The 26,146-nt window shown below is 37.0% G+C and overlaps 1 protein-coding gene across 9 annotated transcripts in view; it reads right to left on the bottom strand.

Annotated features, from left to right (window-relative positions):
- The window catches only part of FRYL (FRY like transcription coactivator), a 267,508-nt gene that overhangs the window by 118,856 nt on the left and 122,506 nt on the right, over positions 1–26,146 (bottom strand). For all 9 annotated transcript variants that reach the window (XR_008296329.1, XM_053217387.1, XM_053217385.1 and 6 more), the window contains 5 exons: positions 17,589–17,642; positions 14,440–14,579; positions 13,437–13,533; positions 1,748–1,827; positions 1,011–1,091 (listed from right to left, as the gene is read on the bottom strand). Coding sequence is in view for 8 of the 9 variants with exons in the window: in XM_053217387.1 (XP_053073362.1) it covers positions 1,011–1,091; positions 1,748–1,827; positions 13,437–13,533; positions 14,440–14,579; positions 17,589–17,642 (452 nt within the window). In the remaining variant the exon portion in view is untranslated. The remainder of the gene's footprint in view (positions 1–1,010; positions 1,092–1,747; positions 1,828–13,436; positions 13,534–14,439; positions 14,580–17,588; positions 17,643–26,146) is intronic.

Below are 26,146 nucleotides of genomic sequence, written 5' to 3'. Positions count from 1 at the left end.
ATTGACTACAGAGGGGAAAAAGAAAATTGCGTATTAATGAAATATGGATATATGACAGGAAATATCAGCCATTTCCATTTGAGTCTTGGAGAATATAACACCATTTTCCACGAATATATTCTTTTGCATTTTAAAAAGAAAATATACAATGGATAAAAACCTTCCCATCGCAATAACACTAGAATCCAAGGGTTTTTCTCTTCTATTAAATTTCTCATAATAATGATCAGCCACTACACTCACAGGAAGCAAACATTAACAAGAATTGTACTTGGCTTTTTAGAATTTAGAAAGGGTTTTATCTGATGATTTCAGGACCAAACACTTCTTAAATGACATCTAAGAAAATCTGAATTGATAATTTTTTACCTTACAAATTTCCCAGTGGCAACAAAGGAAATTCAAACTCTTCCATAGTCTTATGATCAACCACAAGATACTACAGATAAACTTTTTTACTCTTTACTATAATGATGGTTCAAGACAATTCAATGGGTGTAACTCCTAATGAATAACACCTTTATGGAATCATCTAGTATCTTCTCTTTCTTTTTTGGAATCTCTTCTACCTATCCAAAATTCTATTTAGTGTTAAATAAAATGATTAGGAGGAAAACACTGAGATGCCATCTCAGAAGTAAAACCATTCAACTAGAAAGTATTAAAAGTTGTTATTAGCTCTGTAGAGTTCTTAAAAAACAAAATAGGATGTGAAAAAACACTTCTTATAGAATAGTTAGAAATAAATAAGGTAATGTCCTGACTATTCCTGGCACTTTTCTGACTTCCTCAATTCAGACATTTATGGAAAACCCCAAATAAATGAAAACAAGTTGTATACTTAATGTACGGATATTACTTTAAAATCCTCTAAGAAATAGAGCAGCTAAGTAATAAAAAGTGGAAGAGACTGCAAAATAACTATGAAAAAAATTAGATCTAATGCTGTCATTGTCAATTACAATGAAGCATTCTAAAATACAACTGAAATCAGTGATTTAAATACTTACTTTGATTGGGCAAGAACCCCTATCACCTCTGCATATAAATCTGCAATAATATGCACATTCCCAGTGTTGGTTCCTGAATATCTGAAACAACAAGAGAACAAATGTGCTGTTTAATTTTTCTATAAACTCTCTTTTACATAAATCTGAAAGTTTCTCATCAGAGGGTTACAAAGTTTTTTTCTGAAGAGTCATCTGTAGAATAATAAAAACCACACAAATTTTCATCTAGCTCTGAGTTTTACTTTGTCGTGAAATTTAGCCTTCTAATTCTTATAAATCCAATCAACAGTTTTAAGAATTATTTTAATAAAATCTTTCCAATGGGGGTGCCTGGCTGGCTCAGTTGGTAAAACAAGAAACTCTTGATCTCAGGGTCATGAATTCAAGCCCCTCATTGGGCATGAAGCCTACTAAAACAGACAAACAAACTTTCCTAGAAGCATTTTGTGGGGATTTGAAAGAAAGAAAGAAAGAAAGAAAGAAAGAAAGAAAGAAAGAAAGAAAGAAAGAGGGAGGGAGGGAGGGAGGGAGGGAGGGAGGGAGGAAGGAAGGAAGGAAGGAAGGAAGGAAGGAAGGAAGGAAGAAAGGAAGAAAGAAAGAAAGAAAAAGAAAAAGGAAGATAAATGCTTTGAACTCTAAAAACAAAACAAATGATCAGAGAGAGTTCAAATTATACTTAAACAGTCTAACCCAGGACTAGGAGAAAAGCAACAATCCCAAGTTAGTATTTTACTTACCCTTCCTTATGTTTAAAGTGCTTAAAAGCTAAGTTTAGAACTTCATGAACTAAGGGATCGGGCACAGGATGAACAGGAATCTAGAATGAAAAAATCATAAAATCAGCAAGAGCTAAGTAGATTATAAGTCTTATGAGTGTTCTCCACATTTCAACTAATTAAATCAATAACCAGTTTTCATTTCCATGGTATGATCAATTACTAATTTGTCAATCTGCCCTTTTTCTAAGGATTCTATTATTTTCTTAGAGAATTTAGTTACTCATCTAATTTAATAACCTCTAAATTTAAGAATATTGGCTGTATAATCACAAATCCTTGAACTAGGCCCATAAAGGGGAAAAAGTAGTCGTTATTGCTGATTTACTGTAATTGTCAGGAAATTAAGACACTCACACGTACCTCTCTGCAACACCTATGGGAAAGCAACCTCTGGCTGAGCCAGCCACACATTCCATATATAGTCTGATTTTTCTATCATAAACAGTAGCCAAAATGACACCAACTTTTCCAACAATTTAAAACTATTCATGGCCTTATTAGTATTAGAAAATCGTAATTTAAATATCTTTGTTTTTAGTTCTTTAAAAACTATATGCTACTTCCTAATATGTAAACCAAATGAAAATATTTAAAACCAGAAAGTAAAATCCCTGCCCCTTCTCCCATATACAATCACTATTAATAGCTTGATACATATCCTTCCAGATTTTTCCTATCCACACCCACACACCTGATTTTTCTTAAGAAAATGATGCCTCCTCTTTCCATGGCAGTAGTTAGAGCCCCTCCTTTCTTTTCAATGGCCACATAATACTCAGTATATGATGTATTTAATGAGCTTCCTATCGCCTGCCATGTCATTCTAGATTTTCAATAATCAATATGATGTTATAAACATCTTAGACATTTTGGGAATGCAAGCTGGTGCAGCCACTCTGGGAAACAGTATGGAGGTTCCTCAAAAAATCAAAAATAGAACTACCCTACGACCCAGCAATTGCACTACTAGGCATTTATCCACGGGATACAGGTGTGCCGTTTCAAAGGGACACATGCACCCCCATGTTTGTAGCAGCTCAGTCAACAATACCCAAAGTATGGAAAGAGCCCAAATGTCCATCGATGGATGAGTGGATAAAGAAGATGTGGTGTATACACACACACACACACGCACGCACGCACGCACGCACGCAATGGAGTATTACTCGGCAATCAAAAAGAATGAAATCTTGCCATTTGCAACTACATGGATGGAACCGGAGGGTATTATGCTAAGTGACATTAGTCAGAAAAAGACAAATATCATATGACTTCACTCATATGAGGACTTTAAGAGACAAAACAGATGAACATAAGGGAAGGGAAACAAAAATAATATAAAAACAGGGTGGGGGAAAAAACAGAAGAGACTCATACATATGGAGAACAAACTGAGGGCTACTGGAGGGGTTGTGGGAGGGGGGATGGGCTAAATGGGTAAGGGGAATTAAGGAATCTACTCCTGAAATCATTGTTGCACTAGATGCTAACTAATTTGGATGTAAATCTAAAAAAATAAAAAATTAAATTAAAAAAAAAGAAAGAAACATAGGATAAAAGTCCCTGTCTTCCAGGGTCTAAAATATAAGGAAGAATTTCCCATTGGTAGTGATTTCTGTTTCTTTTCTCCTCTTACTTATACTTGTAGTTCTCTGACAAGTCTTAAATTTTATTTAATTTCTGATCACATTTTTTTTTTACTGTAACAAATGTTAGAATGTTACCAATCCTGTGTATATTTGATTTTTTTATGGAGAAAGTATTGTAAGCATATAATCATTCATTCATTCCTTTTATTACATACTTTTATAAATATTTAATGCATATATTATGTAAGAAATTATACAGGCTCTGGTATTATAAAAAGTATAGGACATTGGCTCTGTCTCAAAGAGTTTATAATTTGGCTGGGGAGATGTGCTTAAAAGCTAATAATATTTAATGTGCATTGAATCCTGGTATGCAAGTACTGTTATTTTATAAGTATTTTATATGTAATATTCATTTACTCCCCACAACATTATGAGGTAGGTATTATGATTATCACAGTTTTAACAGACAAATAAATTGAGGTGCGGCGAGATTATATAATTTGCTCCATGACTTACATCCTGTAGGTGGCAGAGCCAGGATTTCGAGACTTAAAACTGGACTCCAAAACAGCTGCCCTAACACATTAGGTACTTTAAAAAATGAACTGTTTAAGGAATGTTTATTGGAGGACCCATCATATGCAAAGCTGTCTGCTAGAAAGTGAAATTTAAATGTGTATAGGACGATTCCCAGTTTCAAGAAATTTACAGTCTTCATATACTTATATATATACATATAACATCATATACATATAACATTAGAATGATTGTTATGGATTAATATCTGAAAAACCCCTAATATATCACATGACTCCTACAGGAAAAAATGCATTATGAGTCTCAAATAATTTGTGTATGCATTAACTTTAGGAGCACTTTATTGCCAGGTGAGAACTGGCTCTATGTTACATATAATTACATAGCAAGCATTTAAAAAATGTTTTAACAATTGGAAAATGTTTTCATATTCTTTTTAGAATATTTTCTTATTTAAAATGTTCACGGATTGTGAAATAAATGATCCTCTGGTGCTGTAAAAAAAAAAAAAAAAAAATCTTCGACATCTAACTTTATATACTTGTATAGTTCCAAGGGAAAGAGCCCAAAAGGAGGAACTGATGGATCAAAGATTTTAGGGGCACCTGGGTGGCTCAGTGGGCTAAGCATCCAACTTTGGCTCAGATCATGAACTTGCGGTTCATGGGTTCAAGCCCTGCGTCAGGCTCTGTGCTGACAGCTCGGAGCCTGTAGCCTGCTTCGGATTCTGTGTCTCCCTCTCTCTCTGTTCTTCCCCTATTTGCACTCTGTCTCTCCCTCTCTCAAAAATAAAGATTAGAAAAAAAATATTTTTTAAAGATTATACAAGTCACCGCTGATATATATTCAAGTTCTAAATATTTGTGGATCTGCTTCTGAGCTCACTATTCTATTAATTTTTATATGTCGGTACCAAAATCATACGGTCTCCATTATCAGACTTTATAAATAAGTTTGCTGTCTGATACTGAAAGTCCCCTTTATTCTTCTTCAGAGAGCACTTAGCCACTTTTGGCCCACTGTTCTTCCATATTCAATCTAGAGTCACCCAAGTTACATAAAAACTGTTAGGATTTTTATTGGAGTTGCAATGAATCTATAGATCAATTTGGGGTTAACTGTATTCTTCTTCATTTACATGGAGTATCTTTTCACTTCTTTAAGTTTTCGGCAAGGTTTTATAATTTTCTGTTGTTGCCCTTTGTTGTACTTATTCCTAAGATGATAAACGTATGAAAAGATGCTTAATTAGTAATAAGGATGATGAAAGTACACAAAGTATCATTTTACACCTATTCAGTGGGGGAAAGCCTGACAACACCAAACAGCACAGATAATGTAAATGAATCAGATTTCACAGACATTGCTGGTGTGAGTTTAAATCAATTTTTTACACAGCCTACCATCTAGTGAAGCAGATCAAAGTATGCCACCACAAAATGTGGCACTTCGGCTTGAGAATCATTTTGAGCTGAAGGCAACTGAGAAACAGCAGGTGCAGGAAGAGCTCTCCACCCTCCCCCTTTCTGCCTAAAAGCAGTCTCCCCTCCTCTTTCCTGTACCACAAAAAGAAGAACACTTGGTAAGGAGACAGGTCTGCACAAACTTACTAAAGAGCCCTTATCTTCCATTAGTTTCCCCCACGTATTTTCCTTTTCCCAATTTACCACCCCTAGAAGCCCAAACATTTTTCCTTTGTCTTGTCACTTCACAACGTACTGTGCTTTGTTAAGTTTTGGGGCTTAACCATTCTTTGTGTATTCAACTGTTTCCCTATGAAGGCCTCCATATGCATATGTCATAAACCTTTTCTCCTGATAATCTGACATCTGTCAGTTTAGTCTGCAGGGCTCCAGGAATGAACCTAAGAAGATGGAGCTCCAACACACTAGCAGTTACATGCCTAAGAAAAAAATAATGTATAGCCACACACGTCATGGATTAATTCTAACAACATACTGTTGAGTGAAAATGTTAAGTCCCAGAGGACAATATACGCATGATACAGTTTTTTATGAAGTTCAAAGACAAGAGAAACTTAATATTCAAACATATAGGAAAGCATTTTTTTAAAGAGAATAATTAACATAAAAATCAGAAAAATGGGAAGAGGGTAGCCGGGCAATGAACTAGGAGAGATTCACATAATGAGACTTAAATTATAGGTATTGGTGGAGCTTACAGGTAATCAGTATAGTGTAAACAAACACACAGAGGTCAATGATGACAGTGTGTCTGGAGCCAGGATCATGATTTATCACATTCTTGCGCTGGAAGTCCAATTAAAACAAAAAATGCACGGGAATTACACATTTCCTTGAAAGGTTTAACAACCTACGTTATAGAACACTTCGTCAATAGGGTAAAATTGTAATAGAGATTTTAATACTACCAAGACAGCCACAAACTAAACAAAGAAAAGCAGAGAATTCTAATTATTCGGAGATGGTGAGAATGTTCCTTGAGGGTTTGACAAAGGAGAGATTTTTATTTAAAATAAAGATAATTTATTTTTGACAAAGGGAAACCAAGAGTCTATGAGGAAGGAGCTGAATTTAGCCCAGAGTAATGATCAGGAGCTAGTTCAAACCTAGTAAATAGGTGAGAAACATTAGAAACAGTAACCACAATTACACTGTAATGAGAGACAAGAAACACAAGAAATCCAGTAAGTAACTATTCATTGACATGGATTCAGCTCAATGAGAAAGGTGACTAAACTCGCACAGCACGGAGAATACTAGCACACCATCTATCTATCTATCTATCTATCTATCTATCTATCTATCTATCTGAGAGAACGTGCGCGTGCATGCACACGAGCAGGGGAGAGGGGCAGAGGGAGAGAGAGACAATCTTAAGCAGGGCGTGGAGCCCAATGCAGGGCTCAATCTCATGACCCTGGGATCATGACCTGAGCTGAAATCAAGTGTTGGATGCTCAACCCACTGAGCCACCTGGGTGCCCCTAGCATCACTCTTAAAACACCGTGCCAGCAGAGGGATACAGGTAGCTGACACAGCTTTGGAAGGTTCACAGTGAACTTTTAGTCCAGGACGCAAGGCTATAGCTCTATCTTGGCCAAGTGGATTGGTATTTGTTGTTGACCAGAGGAGAATCAGAGCATTCATCGCAGATTTCCTAGAAATTGGGACTGTCCTGAAGGACTGAGTCTGGAATCGAGTTTGAAGAAAATGCACTCCATCACAAAATCAAATAGGGATTAAGTGAAGAAGCAGCTGTAATCCAAACTCAACCTTTCTTAGTTTTCAATGAACCTTTTATTTTATTTTATTTATTTTATTTATTTATTTTTTAACGTTTTTATTTATTTTTGAGACAGGGAGAGACAGAGCAGGAGCAGGGGAGGGGCAGAGAGAGAGGGAGACACAGAATCGGAAACAGGCTCCAGGCTCCGAGCTGTCAGCACAGAGCCTGACGCGGGGCTCGAACTCACGGACCGCGAGATCATGACTTGAGCCCAACCGACCGAGCCACCCAGGCGCCCCTCAATGAACCTTTTAAAAATAGTAGCCTTATGATACAGGAAAGAAGTTTACTCGTCTGTTGGTGGAAGCTGAGATTTGAACATCCCACGTTAATACTGCGCAGAAACTGAATTTATTCTACATAGTAAGGTTCAAGAATTCAGACTCTAGGGGCTCCTGGGTGGTTCAGTCAGTTAAACATCCAACTTTGGCTCAGGTCATGATCTCACAATCCGTGAGTTTGAGCCCTGCGTTGTGCTCTGTGCTGACATCTCGGAGTTTGGGGCCTATTTTGGATTCTGTGTCTCCCTCTCTCTGCCCCTCCCCCACTCAGGCTCTGTCTCTCTTGCTCTCAAAAATAAATAAAACATAAAAACAAAATTAAAAAAAAAAGAATTCAGACTCTACAAGAACAATCTTAACCTTTGTCCCACAATGGAAGACTAAATTTTAAACCCATAATTTCTTTAAGCAGAGATACTTAACTAGGAATTTTATGAATGTTTAATTATAAGAAGCTTTTAAATCTTTTATAGGCAAACACATCACCATAAAAGTGTAACAATCATGTCTCATTGATAAAGGAATTTCAGAATACTGGCTCATCAATTAAGTAGAGGCACGACAATCTTTTACTTGGTAGTCTGAATACCTCTTTTTAGGAAAACACTATTATCTCGTATTAAGAAGAAACTGAAAACAGTATTCCCCAAGTGCTCCTTACATCCACACCAAGCTGACGAACTTCTTGTAAGTAAACTTGTAAGTAAAAAAAAGTTTGTAAGTAATCAAACCTTATACAATAAACTTTTTTTCATTAAAAATACAGAAAGATAAATGATAAAAGTATAGAAAGACCATGGATTTTGGTTTGGTTTAATGAAACCAATGCTTCTCTTTTTACTGGTTACGTAACCACGAGGAAGTTTCCACTTTCCCCATCTGTAAATGTACGCAAAAGATTGGAACCCTATCATCACTAGCCCGGAGAGAAAAATCGAGAATATTACAATTGGAGATTGATTCTTGTCCTCCCACCTTTTCCTTCTATCTCTCAAAGGGACTAGGCCAGAATTCTTACCTTCTGAGAATGTAGGGCAGATGAAGGGACTAGAATATAAGGGTGGAGATACTGAGGCAAAGCCTGGGAGGGAAAAATGGCAGGAAACCAGGGCCCATTCAAGAAGCAGGGAGGCCCTGTATTCTCCCAGCCTGATCTTCCCTCAGTTGGGCCCATATGGGCCCAAAGGTAATGAAAACATTGCTACAATCGAAGCTGCTGTCCCATACATCCCAGTCAGCCTGTGGCCACCCACTGAGAGTTAAAATGGAGCAGATATCTACCACCACGCGGTACCAAACTTTAGTCAGGAACAGGCTAGCCTTGGATCAGTCAGCCTGACTTCCGGAACTTATTCCAGAATTCATGGTGCTAGTCTTATGGGCTGGCCCCAGACACTTCACTGACCTTGCAATAATGCAACACTGCATTTCTGTGATCTAATTTTTTATATTCCACTTACTGTGCTGTGTTGTGGTTTTACCATATTGCTTTCCTCACAGGGATGTTTAATGTGCTCCAGGCCAGACATATGAAATACAAGTTAACGTAAACCTATAATTTCTCCTGAACAGTCTCATTTGGTCTAGCTATGCCTCAAGTCTGACAATGACAGCTAGGGACACTACTTAGCCACACTGTGTACTCTTTATTACTTACTACCCAACGATCGCCACCATAACACTTTTTATGTGTCTGCATGGCAGGTATTAGTTAAGGATTTATATAAATAGCGTTTGTAACACTTAGTCTTACAAGGTAGGTATTTGTCTCCTATTTGACAGACGAGGGAACCGAAGTTCAGAAGTTGGGTGTGTACCTCTCTAGAATACACTGTGCGCTATCAAAATGCATTTAATAAAGGAAACACATAAGGAAAGAAAAACTTCCAGTTTTATCATATTATAGCCAAAAACAAAAACAAAAACAAAACCCACAGAAACAGGAAATGAAAGGAGAAATACATCTTTTCTCTAATTTTTGGAAGAAAACAAGCACAACCTCTAAACATTTTAAGAATGAGCATTATCAGGATGCACAGACATTCTTACAATCCCTACACTTCACCCCTTATTTTCAATAATAACAGTAATAATAATAAAAATACTGCCAAACTGAATCTCAAACACAAGGTGGCAGGGATGGGGAAGAATCCCACTTGGGTTTATAGAGAAAAAGTTCTCCTTTCATGGAGTAATATTCCCACTCACAGTATCCAGGCTTTTCAGATCTTGTCACTTGTGTGATTTTAGAAGCCGCTCTAACTCGACTTCAACATTCAAGAAGGATATATCTAGTAGACTCTGAAGAGCACCCAGGGGTGCCTGGCTGGCTTGGTCAGAGGAGCATGCAACTCTTGACCTCGGGATCATGAGTTCAAGCCCCCATTGCCTATAGAGATTACTTAAACAAATAAAAAATTAGAAAAACAAACAAAAGAAAGGAATACCCACATTTTATTCCAAGGCTATTCCCACTACCACCTCTCAAGCTTTAATGCTTTTATCACATCTTGAAAGTGAAAAACAATAAAATCAGGTTGAGATTTGGATACTGGGGAGTCAGCAAAGCTCATTCATTACCTAAACGGCCAGTCCTCAATGCAAAGGGGAATGAACACATTCAGCCTCAGAAAAACCACAAATCACTGCATACCCTCCAGGGATACTCATCCACGTCTAAGATGCTAATGTTAAATCTGAAAATACTAAGGAGGTACTCCACCTTCTGATACTTCATAACAGCACTAATAAAACTAAGCCAAGAGTTGGCAGTGGTCACAAACCAAGTTTTCCAATCTTATTTGTTTCAATGAGTAAATGTCTGACTAAAATTTAAATGAAAAGGAAACTGCTTCAAACTTTCTAAATGTTTATGTTGCTGCTTAAACATGCTTTTATCATGGATTTGAAAGCCTTTGGTAGTAACCTGCTACAATTTGCAGTTGGCCATGACCCCCAAATTATGTTTGACTTTCTTGAAAAAATAAAATCAGTCCTCTACCATCTTGAATTAATTCTGTTCCCACAGTGAATCATACTAATTTCATCTCATTTATACGAACTCAATTCTTTGTCTAACGTGTTATAATTAAAACTTTAATTTAATTTTCCAAGATGCTGGCCATTTCACCTAATTCTGTATCACTGATTTTACCAATATTTCTTTATTATTAACAGGAGAAAATGTTTGGGAGGAGAAACCGAACTAGCTTTACAATCATCAGTGAGTCACAAAATTAACAATATTTCTTCATCTGCAAAATGAAAATAACAGATAATATTTATTGGGCACGTTCCATGTCCCAGCATTACTGTATTCAACACTCATGATTCTCAAAAAGGATTCTGTTATCCTCCCTCTTTTACAGAGGAAGAAAGAGTTAGTGGCTAATAGCTTGCCCAAGTTACACAGCAAGGAAATGACAAAGCTGATGAAAACACTTGCCCTGGAGGTCTCCCAGTTTATTATAATGACCAGCTGATACAAAGGATATAGAGCCTTTATGCATCATAAAGAGTTCTAAACACACAGGAAGACATGACCAATTATTTAAGAAACAAAAATTTATAACAGATGAGGTCAAGGACTAACTCGTAAGTAATATTTACTCCTCCTTAAGACTGGCCCAACCATGTATCAATACTTCAGTACTCCTGGGGCCATCCATCTCATCAAATAAAACGGAGTCATGTTTTAATATGTGTCTATTATGTGGGGCAAAAGTAAAAGTCCTATTAAATTCAAGATATATTACATTGATTAGTCTCCAGATCTATTAAACCCTACATCACTTTGACATGGTAGAAAATTGGGTTAGTTTGTCATGATATTTCAGAAAGTCCTATTGATTTTTACTTCATTTTCTCGGGTTTTATTAGTTTTGAAGAAGCTAAAAAGACTTGCCTTTTACTAGGGAAAAAAGACCTATGTAAGATTTTTAATAAATAAAATATGGCCGTGTTCTTTGTGATGTATTTTATTCTTTCATGGGTTCAACTGAATGAAAAGTATGAGGATAATGGTAAAAGAGAGAAAAGAGCTAGTGGAAAGGCTACTATGGGTTGGAACAATACGGAAACGGAACCAAAAACAAAGATTAGCTATTAAAGCTGCTGTATTTCCTTTTTTCACACTCCGAGTCCACGTGAACCACAGTTCTGAAGGGATTTTGTGCAATGGACTTGAAAAAACAAGCCCAATGAAAAAATGGCCTCAAGTTTATAGATCCTTATGGCTTTCTCCACTAGAAGACCTATCTGGATTATTTTTTAAGAGAAGGGGGAAGGAAGGAGGATGAAGACAAAGACAATGGAGAAGGGGAAAGAACAGGGGAGGAGGTGGGGGAGGAAGAGAAGGAGAGAGAAAAACCTAAACAGGGTTGTCTGTGCACTTAAGTTTTGAAACTACAAGTAGGGGCAACTTTCAGCTGAGAGACTGATTGGCAAGTCAAAGAATGTCTTGGGAAACAAAGGACAAAAGGCATAATGGAGCCAGATCAGAGAGGGTCCTGTATGTCTTGGGAAGTTTACAATTCACCTGCTTAAAGAAGAAACCCTATACTATTTAATTAAGCAAAGAAGTGCAAATGGTGGTTACCATACCACTCACACGACCTACATCAGCACACAAGAGATGCTAGAGGTCAACCAGCATGAGTTCTAGGCAAAGTCCATTCATGGTCAGTGGCGGTTCTGGTCCTCAGCTCTCTTCTATCCCTAATTAATTTGGCCTCAGGTCTTGGGATCCTGGCTGAACTGAGATCACAGAAAGCAAATTGGGCTTGTTTGCACAGCTCCCAGAGGGAATTTCTTTCCTACATCTAGTAAAAAACTTTGATGAAAGGTACAAAGTAATTAAAGTGATTTTCACCTTTGATTAACTCAGTTTTCTGTTCTTCCTATTTAAAACTTTTATTTGTAGATTTCAGATATTCAGATTTCAATAATTTTCCACTTATGTCATAAAAACAAAGTATAAAGAAATACATAATTCAAATAATTTTATATTGCCTATGTCAAAAAACAGTCTGTCAATTAACTTTTATATCTCACATTTGCTGTTTGTTTTCATGTTATAAATTCCATTCCATCTTACATAACAAAAACAAAACTCCTTGTCCAAACCTGCCATGTGCAAAATGTGTTTTATTTCTTTTAGATTACCTAACTCTTTTCAAAACATTATAGTGTGCATGGCTGGAAATATGTGGTTCATCTTTGAATGATCTATAACTTTTTAAAGACTACAAACTAGCAAAAAATACTTTCATGCATTTGAACAAAATAGTTGGCTTTATTAAACAAAAAAACAAAAATAGACCAAAGAATACTTTTTGGGGGGTATACATTTAAATACCTGCACTGATTTTGAATAGTAAAAACATACATGATACCAGACATTACATGCTTATAGCTTTACTGACTATGCCATTCAGACGTGAAACTCATGAGCACAGTGTGAGAACAATGATGGCATTCTAGAGTCATTGATCAAACATAAAAAACTTATTATCACTTGTCCAAAGACCATGCGCACCTGACAGTTTGGTCCCACCCATGTCAAACCACCCCTATTCCTCAACTCCAACCATACGACGATTACACGTTGGAGGGCAGGCTTGATGCCTTCGGAAGAGAAACCCTTTGACAGTGGACTAAGGTACATGAATGACAGACAGGGAGACTATATTCACAGCAGGAAGCCCACATTTAACACAATCACTACTCAGCTCAATTTTGCAAACAAGATCCCCTAACTGCGATGGCATACAAAGGTAAAAAGAATGGGAAACGATAGGTACAGGCCATGAAAGCCGTGGGCGACTGAAAGAGGTGTAATTAAATGATAGAAATCTAGTTAATGTGGGCCAGAATTGTAGACATAACATCCTAAATATGGTAAATGAAACATGAAGGCAAAATAAGAATAAGAAACACAGACTCTGCAGAAACAAAAGGGCTTCTTACCTGCTTTAGAACTTCAACTAAAACTAAACAAAAAATGAAATCTACGGCTAAGTCTCTCCTCTCAAGAAGATAATCTCTTTCACGTTGCTGTTCATCCCTGAAACAAGAACCCCAAATTAGGAATGCACTTAAGACCATAAATTTTAAAAGAGCTATTGGTTAGCTATTATTAGTACAAGTTGTTTTTAAGCTATCCAATGTATGTAATTACATATTCTCATTTTCTTTCCCTTGTTGCATATTTTGTACAGTATTTATAAACACATGTCACTACTGTATCTGTCAGAAATTAAACCCATTCTAAAGGAATCAGTAAGAAAAGTATTTTAAATTCTACTTAGAAAATCTAGCACTGCTCCATATTTGATTGGTATTTTTTTTAATTAAGAGCTGAAACAAAAGTAATAACTCTTCTGGTGAAAATACAGTGCCAGGTAACTGTTCGCGTATCTAAGTTGAAAAATCACAAACGGCTTCGACTCAAGCCCCATTCTAAACTATGGACCATCTTCTGAACATGCAAAGCCAATACCTCTCTGGAAAATCTGAAGTGGGGGAAGACAAGTTCTGGGATTGGAGCACCGAGGACAGTCTCACGGTATCGTGATACAGGGTCTGGCAGTCCTGGATCACAACAGTTGCTTCCCTTTACAACAGGAAGGACCCTGTCTGAATCGGGACCTTGTCTGAATATTTTCTTAACTTCGTCTACAACTATTAAAGATCCTCGCTGAACTATTGAAAGGGCACTCCTGAAATTCATTTTTGTGTGACTATCCCAGTGGTGAGGACTGTGGAGCAGCACCTACTTTAACTGGTGCCTTCCCTTGATTTACAGTTAGGTATGGACTATCCTTTCCCTTTACTATCAGTCTCATAACAGCAGGAATCAATATTTTTGCTCAGAAATCAAACAATAACTCTCTTCAGTTGAAAACACTATCACCCCCTTCACAGAAAGTGTTTCAATTCTAGGTCGAAGAGTGGGAAAGGGGCCACTTACCCCTTAGACTTTGTGCTAGATCGAGGCCTGTACTCATAAGATTCGTCTTCAGTTCCATTCTGGCGTCTGTACCAGTCAAACAAGGTGCGAAGTAAGGAAGGGAGACAGTGCTCTGCTACGGAGCTCATAGAGCTTATCAACTGAAAACACAAGATGTCACCAGAAGATAAAATATACCATTGAAGTAACACACTCCTGACTCTATTAGCCATCATTTGTTAATGATTACTAGGATAACATTTCTAGGATAAACACAGTAATTCAAACACAATAAATGTGTTTTAAAATAAAAGTAAAGATTAGCGAGGCGCCTGGGTGGCTCAGTTGGTTAAGCGTCCGACTCGTGATTTTGGCTCAGGTCATGATCTCATGGTCCGTGAATTTCAGCCCCGCTGTCAGCTCAGTGCTGGCGTGGAGCCTGCCTGGGATTCTCTCTCTCCCTCTCTCCCTGCCCCTCCCCTTCTCTCTCTCTCTCTCTCGAAATAAACTTAAAAAAAAAAAAATTAGGGTTTATCCAAGTAATGAAATAAAGTGGGCTGAGTCTCACCCACTATTTAACTTTACCCACATCCATTTGGTTTAGCTTAGAAGCTTTCTACTTTTTTCCTGCCTCCATATGCTTCTCACATGTGTAAAAACATGACCCTCAGTAACATCACTGATTATACAGAGGGATACCTCTGGGAGAACACATAACATGAGAAAACCACACCTGCTTCCTTCCCCCTGGCCCATTCCTCCGTGCTCATGTGAACAGAAGGCTGTAAATACTGCCACCAGAATGAATGAAGAGGGGTAAGAACAAAGAAGACTACATTCTGTTAGTACTGTGCGAAAGGACCAGTCTACTTTGTACCACTATGATGCAGAACGATTATAATTACATTATTAATTTGTGATACCCACAAAGAAACGTATTAGAAAAGAAACATAAATGTGTTGCAAACAAGCTTTCAAAGCTTAGAATATATAAGGGGAGAACATAAGGATAAATGTAATGGGATGAGCAACTGCTATTCGGTTTGAAGCATCCCTGAAACTATTTGAATTCTAGGTGAATATCAGATTCATTGCATGAATGAACTCAGCTTTCCTGTAGTGGGTAGATAGTAAGAGGCACACCAGCTGCCATTAGCAAGCAGCCCCTAAGGTCACTCTTCCTCTGGGGTATCTTGAGCAAAAGAAAAAAAAAAAAAAAAAAAAAAAGAAAGAAAAAAAAATCTCTTTTTATTCTTTCTGTATCTGATGCAACTCATTGCTCGTAATAATAATATTTTAAAGTATACCGTCAAACATGCTTCACTTTGTTTTTCTTAACCAAAAAATGATGTGTTGCAGGGCTACTCAAGGTCTTGTTTGGGTCCAGGACTATAGAAAGTGTCAGCTAATGAAGATAAATTGATACCTCTACAAATTAAACATTTAATATTTTATATTCTTCATATAACCTCAAAATGTACTTCATCTAGGAAAATAGTAAAAAAACAAAACAGTCTATTTGATTGTATAGACTCTTTTTCATTACCTGCCTTCCTTTAATCATGCTTTTATATATAATTAGCATAATTTGACAGGCAAACAGTTTCTAATATAGCTCATTAAAGTAAAAACAAGATTCAATTTTACTTAACTAATTTTTCCAATTTTATTTTATTAACAATGAACAGTATCACTCAAAGGAAATCCTTTTAACATCTAAGAAGGAACAATAAAATACCATCTGCTATTATAAATATATATTAGTTTATACCACACCTGGCTTTGTTCTGTAAAAAAAAAAAAAAAAAAAAGGTTGAACTATGAGGCATGACCATTAAAAGTTTTCTTAATCATTTACATAAAAAAGCAAATGGAAATATTCCTTAAAACACTGTTTAATAGGATTTCTAATTCTGATTATACATTTATTCATCATTAGTGAATTTAAGACCTGAATAATTTAAATGTCTTTAAAATAACAGATTAATAGATAAATAAAAAATAATAATTAATACCTTTTGCAGTTACTTTAAGATTTGAAAAGCATTATATAAGGTGATCTTAATATTTACTTTAACAGAGAACTAGTCTTCCTACCTACGGTTTCTTCTTAGGCCACTGGCTATTTACTAAATATATGCATCAGAATCACCTAGGGAGCTATTATAAAATACAGGTGCTCTTGATTATTCTCATTCAGAATTGGGCTGGAATCCAGAAACAATATTTTGTTAAGTCTCCACCAAGTAATTCTAACCAGTCATCATTATCTAGTCAATTAGACTAATATCATGAACATTAACATCTGTTTCCTAGATAGAGAATCATGAGAAAAGTAGCACAGGAATACTAGATTCCAATAGAAAACGAATCTGGGTTATTGGTTTTTGCAAACAATCAATATATAATAAAATAATTCTTGAACAAACATAATTATGACAAAAACAGCATTTGACCAAACATTTCATCTCAGCAAGAGGAAAGAATTAACATTAAAGGAATATCACACTCATTTTTAGATATCAATATTCTATTTAAAGTTTCTGATAACTCCAACAAGAAAAAATAAAAATGTTAAAAGGTAAAACATTATTATGTAAAACTTGTATGGACTGATACACAAGGCAAGATTGAGGTATGTAATTGGAAACATTTTAAGAAAATTTCAAAGGCACAGTAAAGAGATTACCAATGAAAAGTACTAAGATGCTAAATAAACAGAAATGAATCAAGTTCACAGATCATTCCATGAACTATAAGGTTCAGAGCTCATAGTTCATTCCATTTGCTTTGTCAAAAAACAAACTACCAGGGGTACCTGGGTGGCTTAATCAGTTAAGCGTCCGACTTTGGCTCAGGTCATGATTTCACACGTCCTGAGCTGGAGCCCCAAATCAGGCTGTGTGCTGACAACTCAGAGCCTGTAGCCTCTTTCGGATTCTGGGTCTCCCTCCCTCTCTCTGCCCCTCCCCTGATTTTGCTTTCTCTCTCAAAAATAAATAAATAAACATTAAAAAGTACTACCAATTTCAGACTGAATCTAATATGTAATGATATAAAGGGTCACTAAACAAGATAAAATAATTTCTTAATATTGGATATATTTGAACCGGACTGTTAGGATGAACATTTTCCTTGAAGGAAAAAATATTCCCCCCAAATTGGCATACCTGGTCAAACTGAAGATCTTCACCTCTTTGAAGAGATCTAGACAATGGCTTCTCCTACAGTTAAAAAGAAGTATAAGCACAAAATATTAGCAATCTTATATATGATAAGCAGATTCGTCGGTTGGTTTTGTTTTTGTTTTCATTTGTAATTAGATTTGATTAAACAAAGGTAAGACTCCCTCTTGCCCAGGGTCACATAATTAGCATTCAAGTCCCAGTAGTATGGCTCCAGAGCCAGATACCCTCCAAAGAGAGTGTCCATAAGTCACATGATTGGGAAGGCGGGGCGGGGGGGGGGGGGGTGCCCACAGTAGACAGAAAAGAAATACTGGGAGATGATTCCTAGGTTTCCAGTCTGTGCATAGATGGAGGAATGGTGGTACCATCCTCTGAAAGTGGGAACACAATGAGAAGACAAAGTTTGGGTGGAAGGATAGATTTCGGTCATGTTGAGTTTTGAAGTCCCTATAAGCCATAAAAGAGAAGATGTTGACTAATAAGGGCTTGAAGAACACAGAACAGATTGGCCTGTGTATAGAAAGGAACCAAGTTCATAAAACAAAGTCATTTACCTAAAAAAGAAAAAGTAAGAAGAGGGCCTAGATTTGAATTTTGAGAAATGCGAACAGTTAACGTTAATGTACTCAACCACATGAGATTATCAGTGGCTCCCTAAATTCCTTCAATTTAAAATGACCCATTTCTAAAAACAGAAACCTTTCTTACAATGTTCATGTGGAGAAATAATCAGGAATAAGAAAAACTTCAAACACAATAGATCGCTGTATCAGTAAAGAAAACACAAACAAATACATATGGGAACATAATAAGGGTAGAAATTCAAACACTGGGGCAAAGATGGAAAATTTAACATATGGTGTTGGGACAGTCAGGTTGTCAGAAGGAAAAATTAAACAGGCTCATTACCCTAGTGAATCCTAAATGTTTTAAAAGTTTAAATATAAGAAATAAAATCACTAAAATCCTCGAAGAAAAAGAAGTCCTAGATGATGGTAGTTTTGTGTGTGTGTGTGTTTTTTTTAACAAGCTTAGTTCTTTCTAAATATGAACAAAATGCAGAAGCAAAAAAGAAAAATAGCAAATTCAACCACATATAAATAAAAAATGAAAAAGTATATGGGTGGTAAAAAAAAAGTGACAAGATAGGAAAAATATCTACAACAGATATTTAGACTAAGGTATAATTTCCTTAACATACAAAAAGTTCCTATAGATCAGTAGGGGGAAAAAATCCAATAATCCAATAGAAAAAACGTACAAAGAATCAACAGATAGCTGACAAAAAGGAAATGTTTACAGCTCATACATGTCTGTTCATATACTTAACCTCATTCCCAAGAGCAAGACAAGTTAAAAACACATAGAAATCCAACCTATTAGACTTCCAAAGACCTCCAAAAGTCTGAGCACGATGTGTTGAAGTTACCTACTACTGAACAGAACTCTCAAATAATGTCAATGTGTAAATGGGGAACAATTTCCTTAGAAAACTATCTGGCAATATTCGGCAAAGTTTTGAAATGTACGCATCCTTTGACCCAGGAAAAATTTCACTTATAAGTATTTGTCTTATATAGTCACATATCTGCAAAATGATGTTCATAAAAGAATATTTGCTATAGCTTCATTTGCAAAAGCCAAGATTAGAAAAAAATAAAAGCCTACCTATATTAATATACATCTATAGAATATCAAGAAGACTTTTTTTTTTTTAACATGAAATTTATTGTCAAATTGGTTTCCATACAACACCCAGGGCTCATCCCAACAGGTGCCCTCCTCAATACCCATCTCCCACCCCCCATCAACCCTCAGATTGTTCTCAGTTTTTAAGAGTCTCTTATGGTTTGGCTCCCTCCCTAACTTTTTTCCCTCCTTCCCCTCCCCCATGGTCTTCTGTTAAGTCCAAGAAGACTTTTAAAAGAATGGCAAAGCTCAGTATGTATGAACGGAATAATCTAGGTATAATGGGTGCATACCACTCACACACACACACACACACACACACACACACACACACACGCTACTAAATAATATAGAATACCTCTTTAAAAAAATAAAGAAATACGTGTTTGCAAGTGGGAAAAGAAACTGGGACAGTTTGGATAAGGGGAGGGTTTGGGGCTGGGAGTAGAAAATTGCTACTACAGATTTTTGTACCATTGAACTTGCATACCACAGTAGCCAAGGGAAAAAACTACATAAAGAAAGACACAGTGTATTGACAGTGAAACATAATAGTTTCATGAGGTGACCTTTGAGTATGGTTGTTTCCTCTTAATTTAAATGGTACCAGGAAAAGTTTCTGATTTAGTGTTGTGTCTTCCTTCAGCGCACAACAGTGTTGGAATCTTTTTTTTTTTTCCATTTGTTCTATTAATTTGTTTACTAAAAAAACAAATACTGAGTTCCTATTATGAGCAAGCAGCATCTGTGAACCAAAGAGGGCTCAGAGGACTCACTGTGGAAAGCTTAGACCCTTTACCCTTCAGCTACTGGGTCTGGGGGACAAAACTTATAGTAAAGTCCTCCAACCCTCTCTCACCTGAATGCCTACTCTTTCTTGCTTATATGAAGAGATGACCCAAAAGGGATCCCTCCAGATCACTGTCTAGAGTTAGTATAGAAAAGACTGTCATCGGTACATAAAGTGGACTCCATCCAGTAGAAAACAAAGGAGTGAAGGAATGGGTTATGATGCGACCTTGCAATGAGTTGAGAGGAGGGTGAGCAAAGAAAATCCTAGACAGATAAAAATTTTGATGGGTACTGGACACGGTGATGATTAATTTTATGTCACAGGGTGTCCAGATATTTGGTTAAACATTTTCTGGGTGTGTCTGTGAGGATGTTTTGGGGAAGAGATTAATATTTGAATTGGCAGAGTGAACAACTGGTAGAGTGACCTGAAAGCAGGTAGACTGAGACTCCCTAATGTGAGTGGGCCTCATCCAATCAGTTGAAGGCCTGAGGAGCATGAATAGGTGGACTCTTCTGAGAGGAGTAAGAACTCCTCCTGCCTGCCTGCCCTGAGCTGGGACACCTCAAACTGAAACATGGGTCTCGGAGCAGCTTTCAGACTGGAACTTATACCAGCAGCTCCCCTCGGTCCTCAGCTTACCCACTCCAGATCTTGGGACTTCTCAGCCTCCAGAACCCCATGAGCCAATTCCTTGTAATAAATTTCTTTTTAGACACATACACACCCTATTGCTTCTGTTTCTCTGGAGAAACTCATAAAAACATCTTTTCAGGTTTGATTTCCTCTTTGATCCAAGGAAAGAATATGTCCCAGGGGAGAAAACGGTGTCCACATTTACAAAAGATATACAGAAGGACATTAACTAAGCAGTTAAAAATAAGAAGCAACATGGGGTGCCTGGTGGCTCCGTCGGTTAAGCGTCTGACTTCGGCTCAGGTCATGATCTCACCGTTTGTGAGTTCGAGCCCCACGTCCAGCTCTGTGCTGACAGCTCAGAGCCTGGAGCCTGTTTCGGATTCTGTGTCTCCCTCTCTCTCTGCCCCTCCCCCACTCACACTCTGTCTCTCAATAATAAATAAATGTTTAAAAAAAATTTTTAAAAATAAGAAGCAACATCAAAGTACAACGAATTCGAGTTAAAAAAAAATCATGGTGTAGCTACACATTAGAGTATCACACAGGTAGAAATAAACTTGTAGACTGGGAAAATATTCTCAGTGTATTAATATAAATTAGAGAATAACAGATACAATACACTTATAAAAGGATAAACTGTATACATGGTGATAAAATGTATACATTTAAAGCTCTAGAAATATATATACCATACAGCAGTAATAAGAAAAAGAATAACATTGTGTATATAAACCATAATTTCTTTATCCATTCATGATGCTAAGTGAAATAAGCCATACAGAAAAAGACAGATACCATATGTTTTCACTCTTATGTGGATTCTGAGAAACTTAACAGAAACCCATGGGGGAGGGGAAGGGGAAAAAAAAAAAGAGGTTAATGTGGGAGAGAGCCAAAGCATAAGAGGCTCTTAAAAACTGAGCACCTGAGGGGCGCCTGGGTGGCTCAGTCGGTTGAGCGTCCGACTTCGGTTCAGGTTATGATCTCACAGTCTGTGGGTTCGAGCCCCGCATCGGGCTCTGTGCTGACAGCTCAGAGCCTGGAGCCTGTTTCAGATTCTGTGTCTCCCTCTTTCTCTGACCCTCCCCTGTTCATGCTCTCTCTCTCTGTCTCAAAAATAAATAAATGTTAAAAAAAAATTTAAAAAAAACCAAAAAACAAAAAAAACCCTGAGCACCTGAATTCCATGGCAATTTAGTTTCTCAAAGGGATAGATTTTTTTTTACATGTCCTTGGCACTTGGGCCTTCGAAGGATAAGCACACTTGGGTAGTGATCTTGCAGAACAAGTTTTGTATTTCTTAAACCAAGCTACCTATCATTTACAAGCAATATGATTCGGCACAGCAATATATATGCCCAATTGGCTCTAAAATTGAAGGAAAACACTAAGTCCCATAGCAAGTTCCATAGAGCACTGTTTCTGAAAGGATCTACAAGTTTGAAAAAATAGTGAGCCAAAGGGAATTTACTCTCCTAACGTGAATTTTTTATTTAAGATGAGGGGTTGGGGGTGACAATAAGCAGCTTCTTTTCACTCATTTGATCCCCTGTTATATAAGTCTAAAGGTCTTCGGTAGTATTTTGAGGACTGCTGGTCAAAGTCGTTTATTACAGAGCATGTTTATGCAATAGAGTAATGGCCAAGCCGAATAAAAGAGAGAAGTAAGCTTTTTAGAAACACTTACAGTGTTGTTTTATATGTAACATAATTTATTTCTCAATAAACTCATGCTCCCTCAAAGATTTCTACAGATTTGACATCCTCACTGAGCTTTCCCTAAAAGGAAATGGAGGTGGACTATTTTTCCATAATAAGAACTCAGAAATGATTTTTGAATGTAAAAGGATACTCATGTTACCATAAGTACAAAAATATAAGTGTGCTGCACTAAATACAAATTACTAATCAAGAACTCTGTACTAACCTCTCAATTTAATTACAGTGTGATTGAGGATGCCCTCATCATCGCTCAAGCAGTTGTAGTGTCTTTCAATATGAGATTTTGAAACAATGAACCATTTAACAATGTTTACAGTATATCACCCATTATAACAACTAAAAAGAACAGAAATTACTTTCTATATTCCCATATACATGCATGCAAAACTTTTGCACAAGAACATTTACCGTGGCTTTTTTTTTCCCACAGTAGCCCCAAATCTGGGTAACTCCCAAACTACCTATCAATAGAGACTAGTAAAAAAAAACTTATGGTACATTCTTTTATTATACTAATATTCAACTACCAAAAAGAATGAGACAAATTTATATGAGCTAACATAGAACAATCTCTAATTTATACTGTTAAAAATATCTAAGAACTAAAAAAAAAATACACACACACACATATATACAAGCAACAGGATTCTGCTTGTTGATAATGTTGAGATATATATACATATATATATGTGTGTATATATATATATATATATATATATATATATATATATATATATAAAATCTCCCATTTGTGCTTAACAAAAAAAGCGGCAGGTGCTACAGACATGGAAAATGATGGACTAAAACCTGGAGACAGTGTTTATCTTGATCTAGAGTAGAAGAATCATTACTTTCATTATGCAAAATTTAGAACTATTTCCACTTATGTCATTATTTCATAACAATATAAAAACTAATAATGATCCTAAGGCTCATCTTCCTTTATGTTCTAATTTGATTCTTCAACTAGGGTATGTATAGAGTACCAAGAGCAACATGTAGCTTCCAGGAAAATCAAGGGTGTTTACTGAAAAGACTTTGGTAGCATAACAAGGATACTGCAACAGCTCACTAATCTGCAACTAAACAGAGCACGGTGAACACACACACACACACACAGCCTCCATTCTCTCCGAAAACTGATCAAGACAGCAGTAAAAGAATTTTACAAGACTTAAAAACCAAAAGGGCAGCAAGAATGGGAGAGGAGGTAAAGAGCAGACGGAAATGCCCAACTAACAAATCCCACCCCAGTAAGAGCGAGTCCTCGGTAGGCAAGGGGAAGTCAGATGGCTATGCATCCATGCAGCCATCACTCATTCACTGAAATTATTTACTGAGTGTGCAGTACGCCAAGCTCTGGAGACACAACCATGAGCAAACGGGAAAACAATCCCCGTCCTCACAAAGCCAAAAATCTAACGAGGGAGCAACTAAAATATCTATTATCTTAGACAGATTTCGAGATAGGAGGCTGCGATGGGCGTTGAGATTTTAGATAGAAGGACGACTGAGGAGATGACATTTCAGTCACAGCAGGAGGAAAGTGAGTGAGTGAGCTTGCCACACAGAGCAAAGGGAAGATAATCCAGTCAATACTTTGCAACTCCCAAAGGTTTTGGAGAACTTCAGGACTCTGAAAGTGGGAGTAAAGGTGAAGTTAAAAACAAGAGGGCTGGTTGGAGGATTAAGAAAGACTGAGCACCCTCCCCCCTCTTCATTCCCTTCACCGGCTCTGCCCAGCAGGATGACCATCCTCCCTCCACCTTTCCACAGAGGGGCTGTCCTTTTTGGGAGAGAGCAAAACAGAAATGCTGACTGGTGGATGCTATAGTTGAAGACAAGGTATCACACTGAAGACAAGCAGCTCCAGTAAAAATTTATATACCAAATATCAGAAACACTATCTTCTGCCTCTAGGTCCCCAGAACATTAGCGACTATGTCTAAACCCTGCCATTTGGGGTACTGGACTCTGACAAACCCCAGAAAAAGATCTGACATTGACGACGCATTCAGATGATTACACACCGAAGACCACAGTCCAAAAGGCCCCTCCCAGTACACAGGGCTTCCAGTCTGTTTAGTGCCTCAGTTGTAAAGCACAACATGTTACAACAGACATACATGTTAGGAGAAGGCAAAACTTTTGGAGGAAACAGATTACACGGGGAGAAAAAACTTCAAAATATACATACATAGATTACATATATGTATTTAATGTTCTCAAAAAACAGCAAAAATTGCAGAGTTGTAAAAATGCTGGGCCTAAACCAGATAGATACATAAAGTCTAGATGAGAGGTGGTTGGTGAAAGCCTTTTTTTCTTATCTTTTTATCTAGTCACCGGCCATCTAAACGATTAACAGAGAAGGTGGAATGTACCTGGATCATTACCCAGGATTGATCCACTTCCTTTTAGGCAGAAAGAGACCTAAGGTATTGAATTGTAATTTGCAAGCTGCAATTTCAATTAGCGATTGCCCTTCCTTCCCCAATCTTCCCCCTAAAATGAAAATAAAGTTGTGGCTAAAAATCAAGCTCCGCTAATCTTCGAATTTTTGGTCTCTTTATTTTATTATGGCTTCTAATATGAGAATGAAAAGGCCAGCATTCTCATTTTAGTGGTAGATTAATTCTTTGGGCAAAATCCATTCACACACATGCATCCAAGTTTTTATGTAACTTACTATCGGACTGACCATGAGACATGCTAGTCTCCTTTTATGTAACAATCCATGGATTACTAGTTTCTTTAAAGTGAGTGACCCTGCAAGAGTTTCATTCAAGAACTCAAGAGAGTCATCTTGGATGGTTGTTTATTGCCAAAAAACACACTGGACAAATTTCAAAAGGAACGAAATCGCAATAAACAAATCTGAAGCTGTAACACAAACACTGTCACAGTATTGGATTAAATGTATCGCTGTCTCATCTTGATGCTAGGTAGCATTCGTCCTTAGCTACTACAGCCCACAACACTGGGGGTTTTCCTGGTATGTCAGGAAGAGTAAGTAGCAGGGAATACGTCTTCTAACTACAATGGTGGGGTAGAAACATCTATTTTGAGGAATCCTCACCACTCTTCCCCAAATTTTATAATCTCAGATTATATAGCAGATGTCTCTGAAATTAGCTACTAAATTACAGAATAAAATATAGTCAGTATCAGACTATTCTGAAAGAACTATTAAAAGCTCTGGCTGGAACAATGACATTATGTTTTGTTAGAAGAACAAAGGGCACCCCACAACAATGTCTTTTAAGGCTAAGGGCAACTTAAAATACAAATCTTTACTAAGCATTTACCATCACAGATGGAGCTGGAGATGGAAAGGCCAGTGAGACCCGGCTCATGGTATCAAGTGGGTCACATCAGAGGAGATAAACATGCAAGCAATTAAAAGATGACAATATCAGAATCTAGGAGCATGAAAAATTATTATGATAAAGCAGAGATTCGTACAGCTTGAAGACGATCACTATGTAAGAGGGGAACACGTGGGAAGTTTAGAAGGACGAGTAGAGGCTTAAAATACAGAAGGGCTAATAGTATTTTCGATTGAGAGAAAAAAAACACACCAGGACAAAAGAACACACAGAGGATACATGAAGTGTCATAGCATACGTCAGGATAGGAGAATCATGAGACATTATACAAACCATAACAAGACTATGAAGAGGTTGGAATGGCCCAC

Source organism: Acinonyx jubatus, chromosome B1 (assembly GCF_027475565.1).
Source record: "Acinonyx jubatus isolate Ajub_Pintada_27869175 chromosome B1, VMU_Ajub_asm_v1.0, whole genome shotgun sequence".
NCBI lineage: Eukaryota > Metazoa > Chordata > Mammalia > Carnivora > Felidae > Acinonyx > Acinonyx jubatus.
The sequence above is the reverse complement of the archived record's forward strand: the minus strand, read 5'-3'. Positions and strand labels throughout refer to the sequence as shown.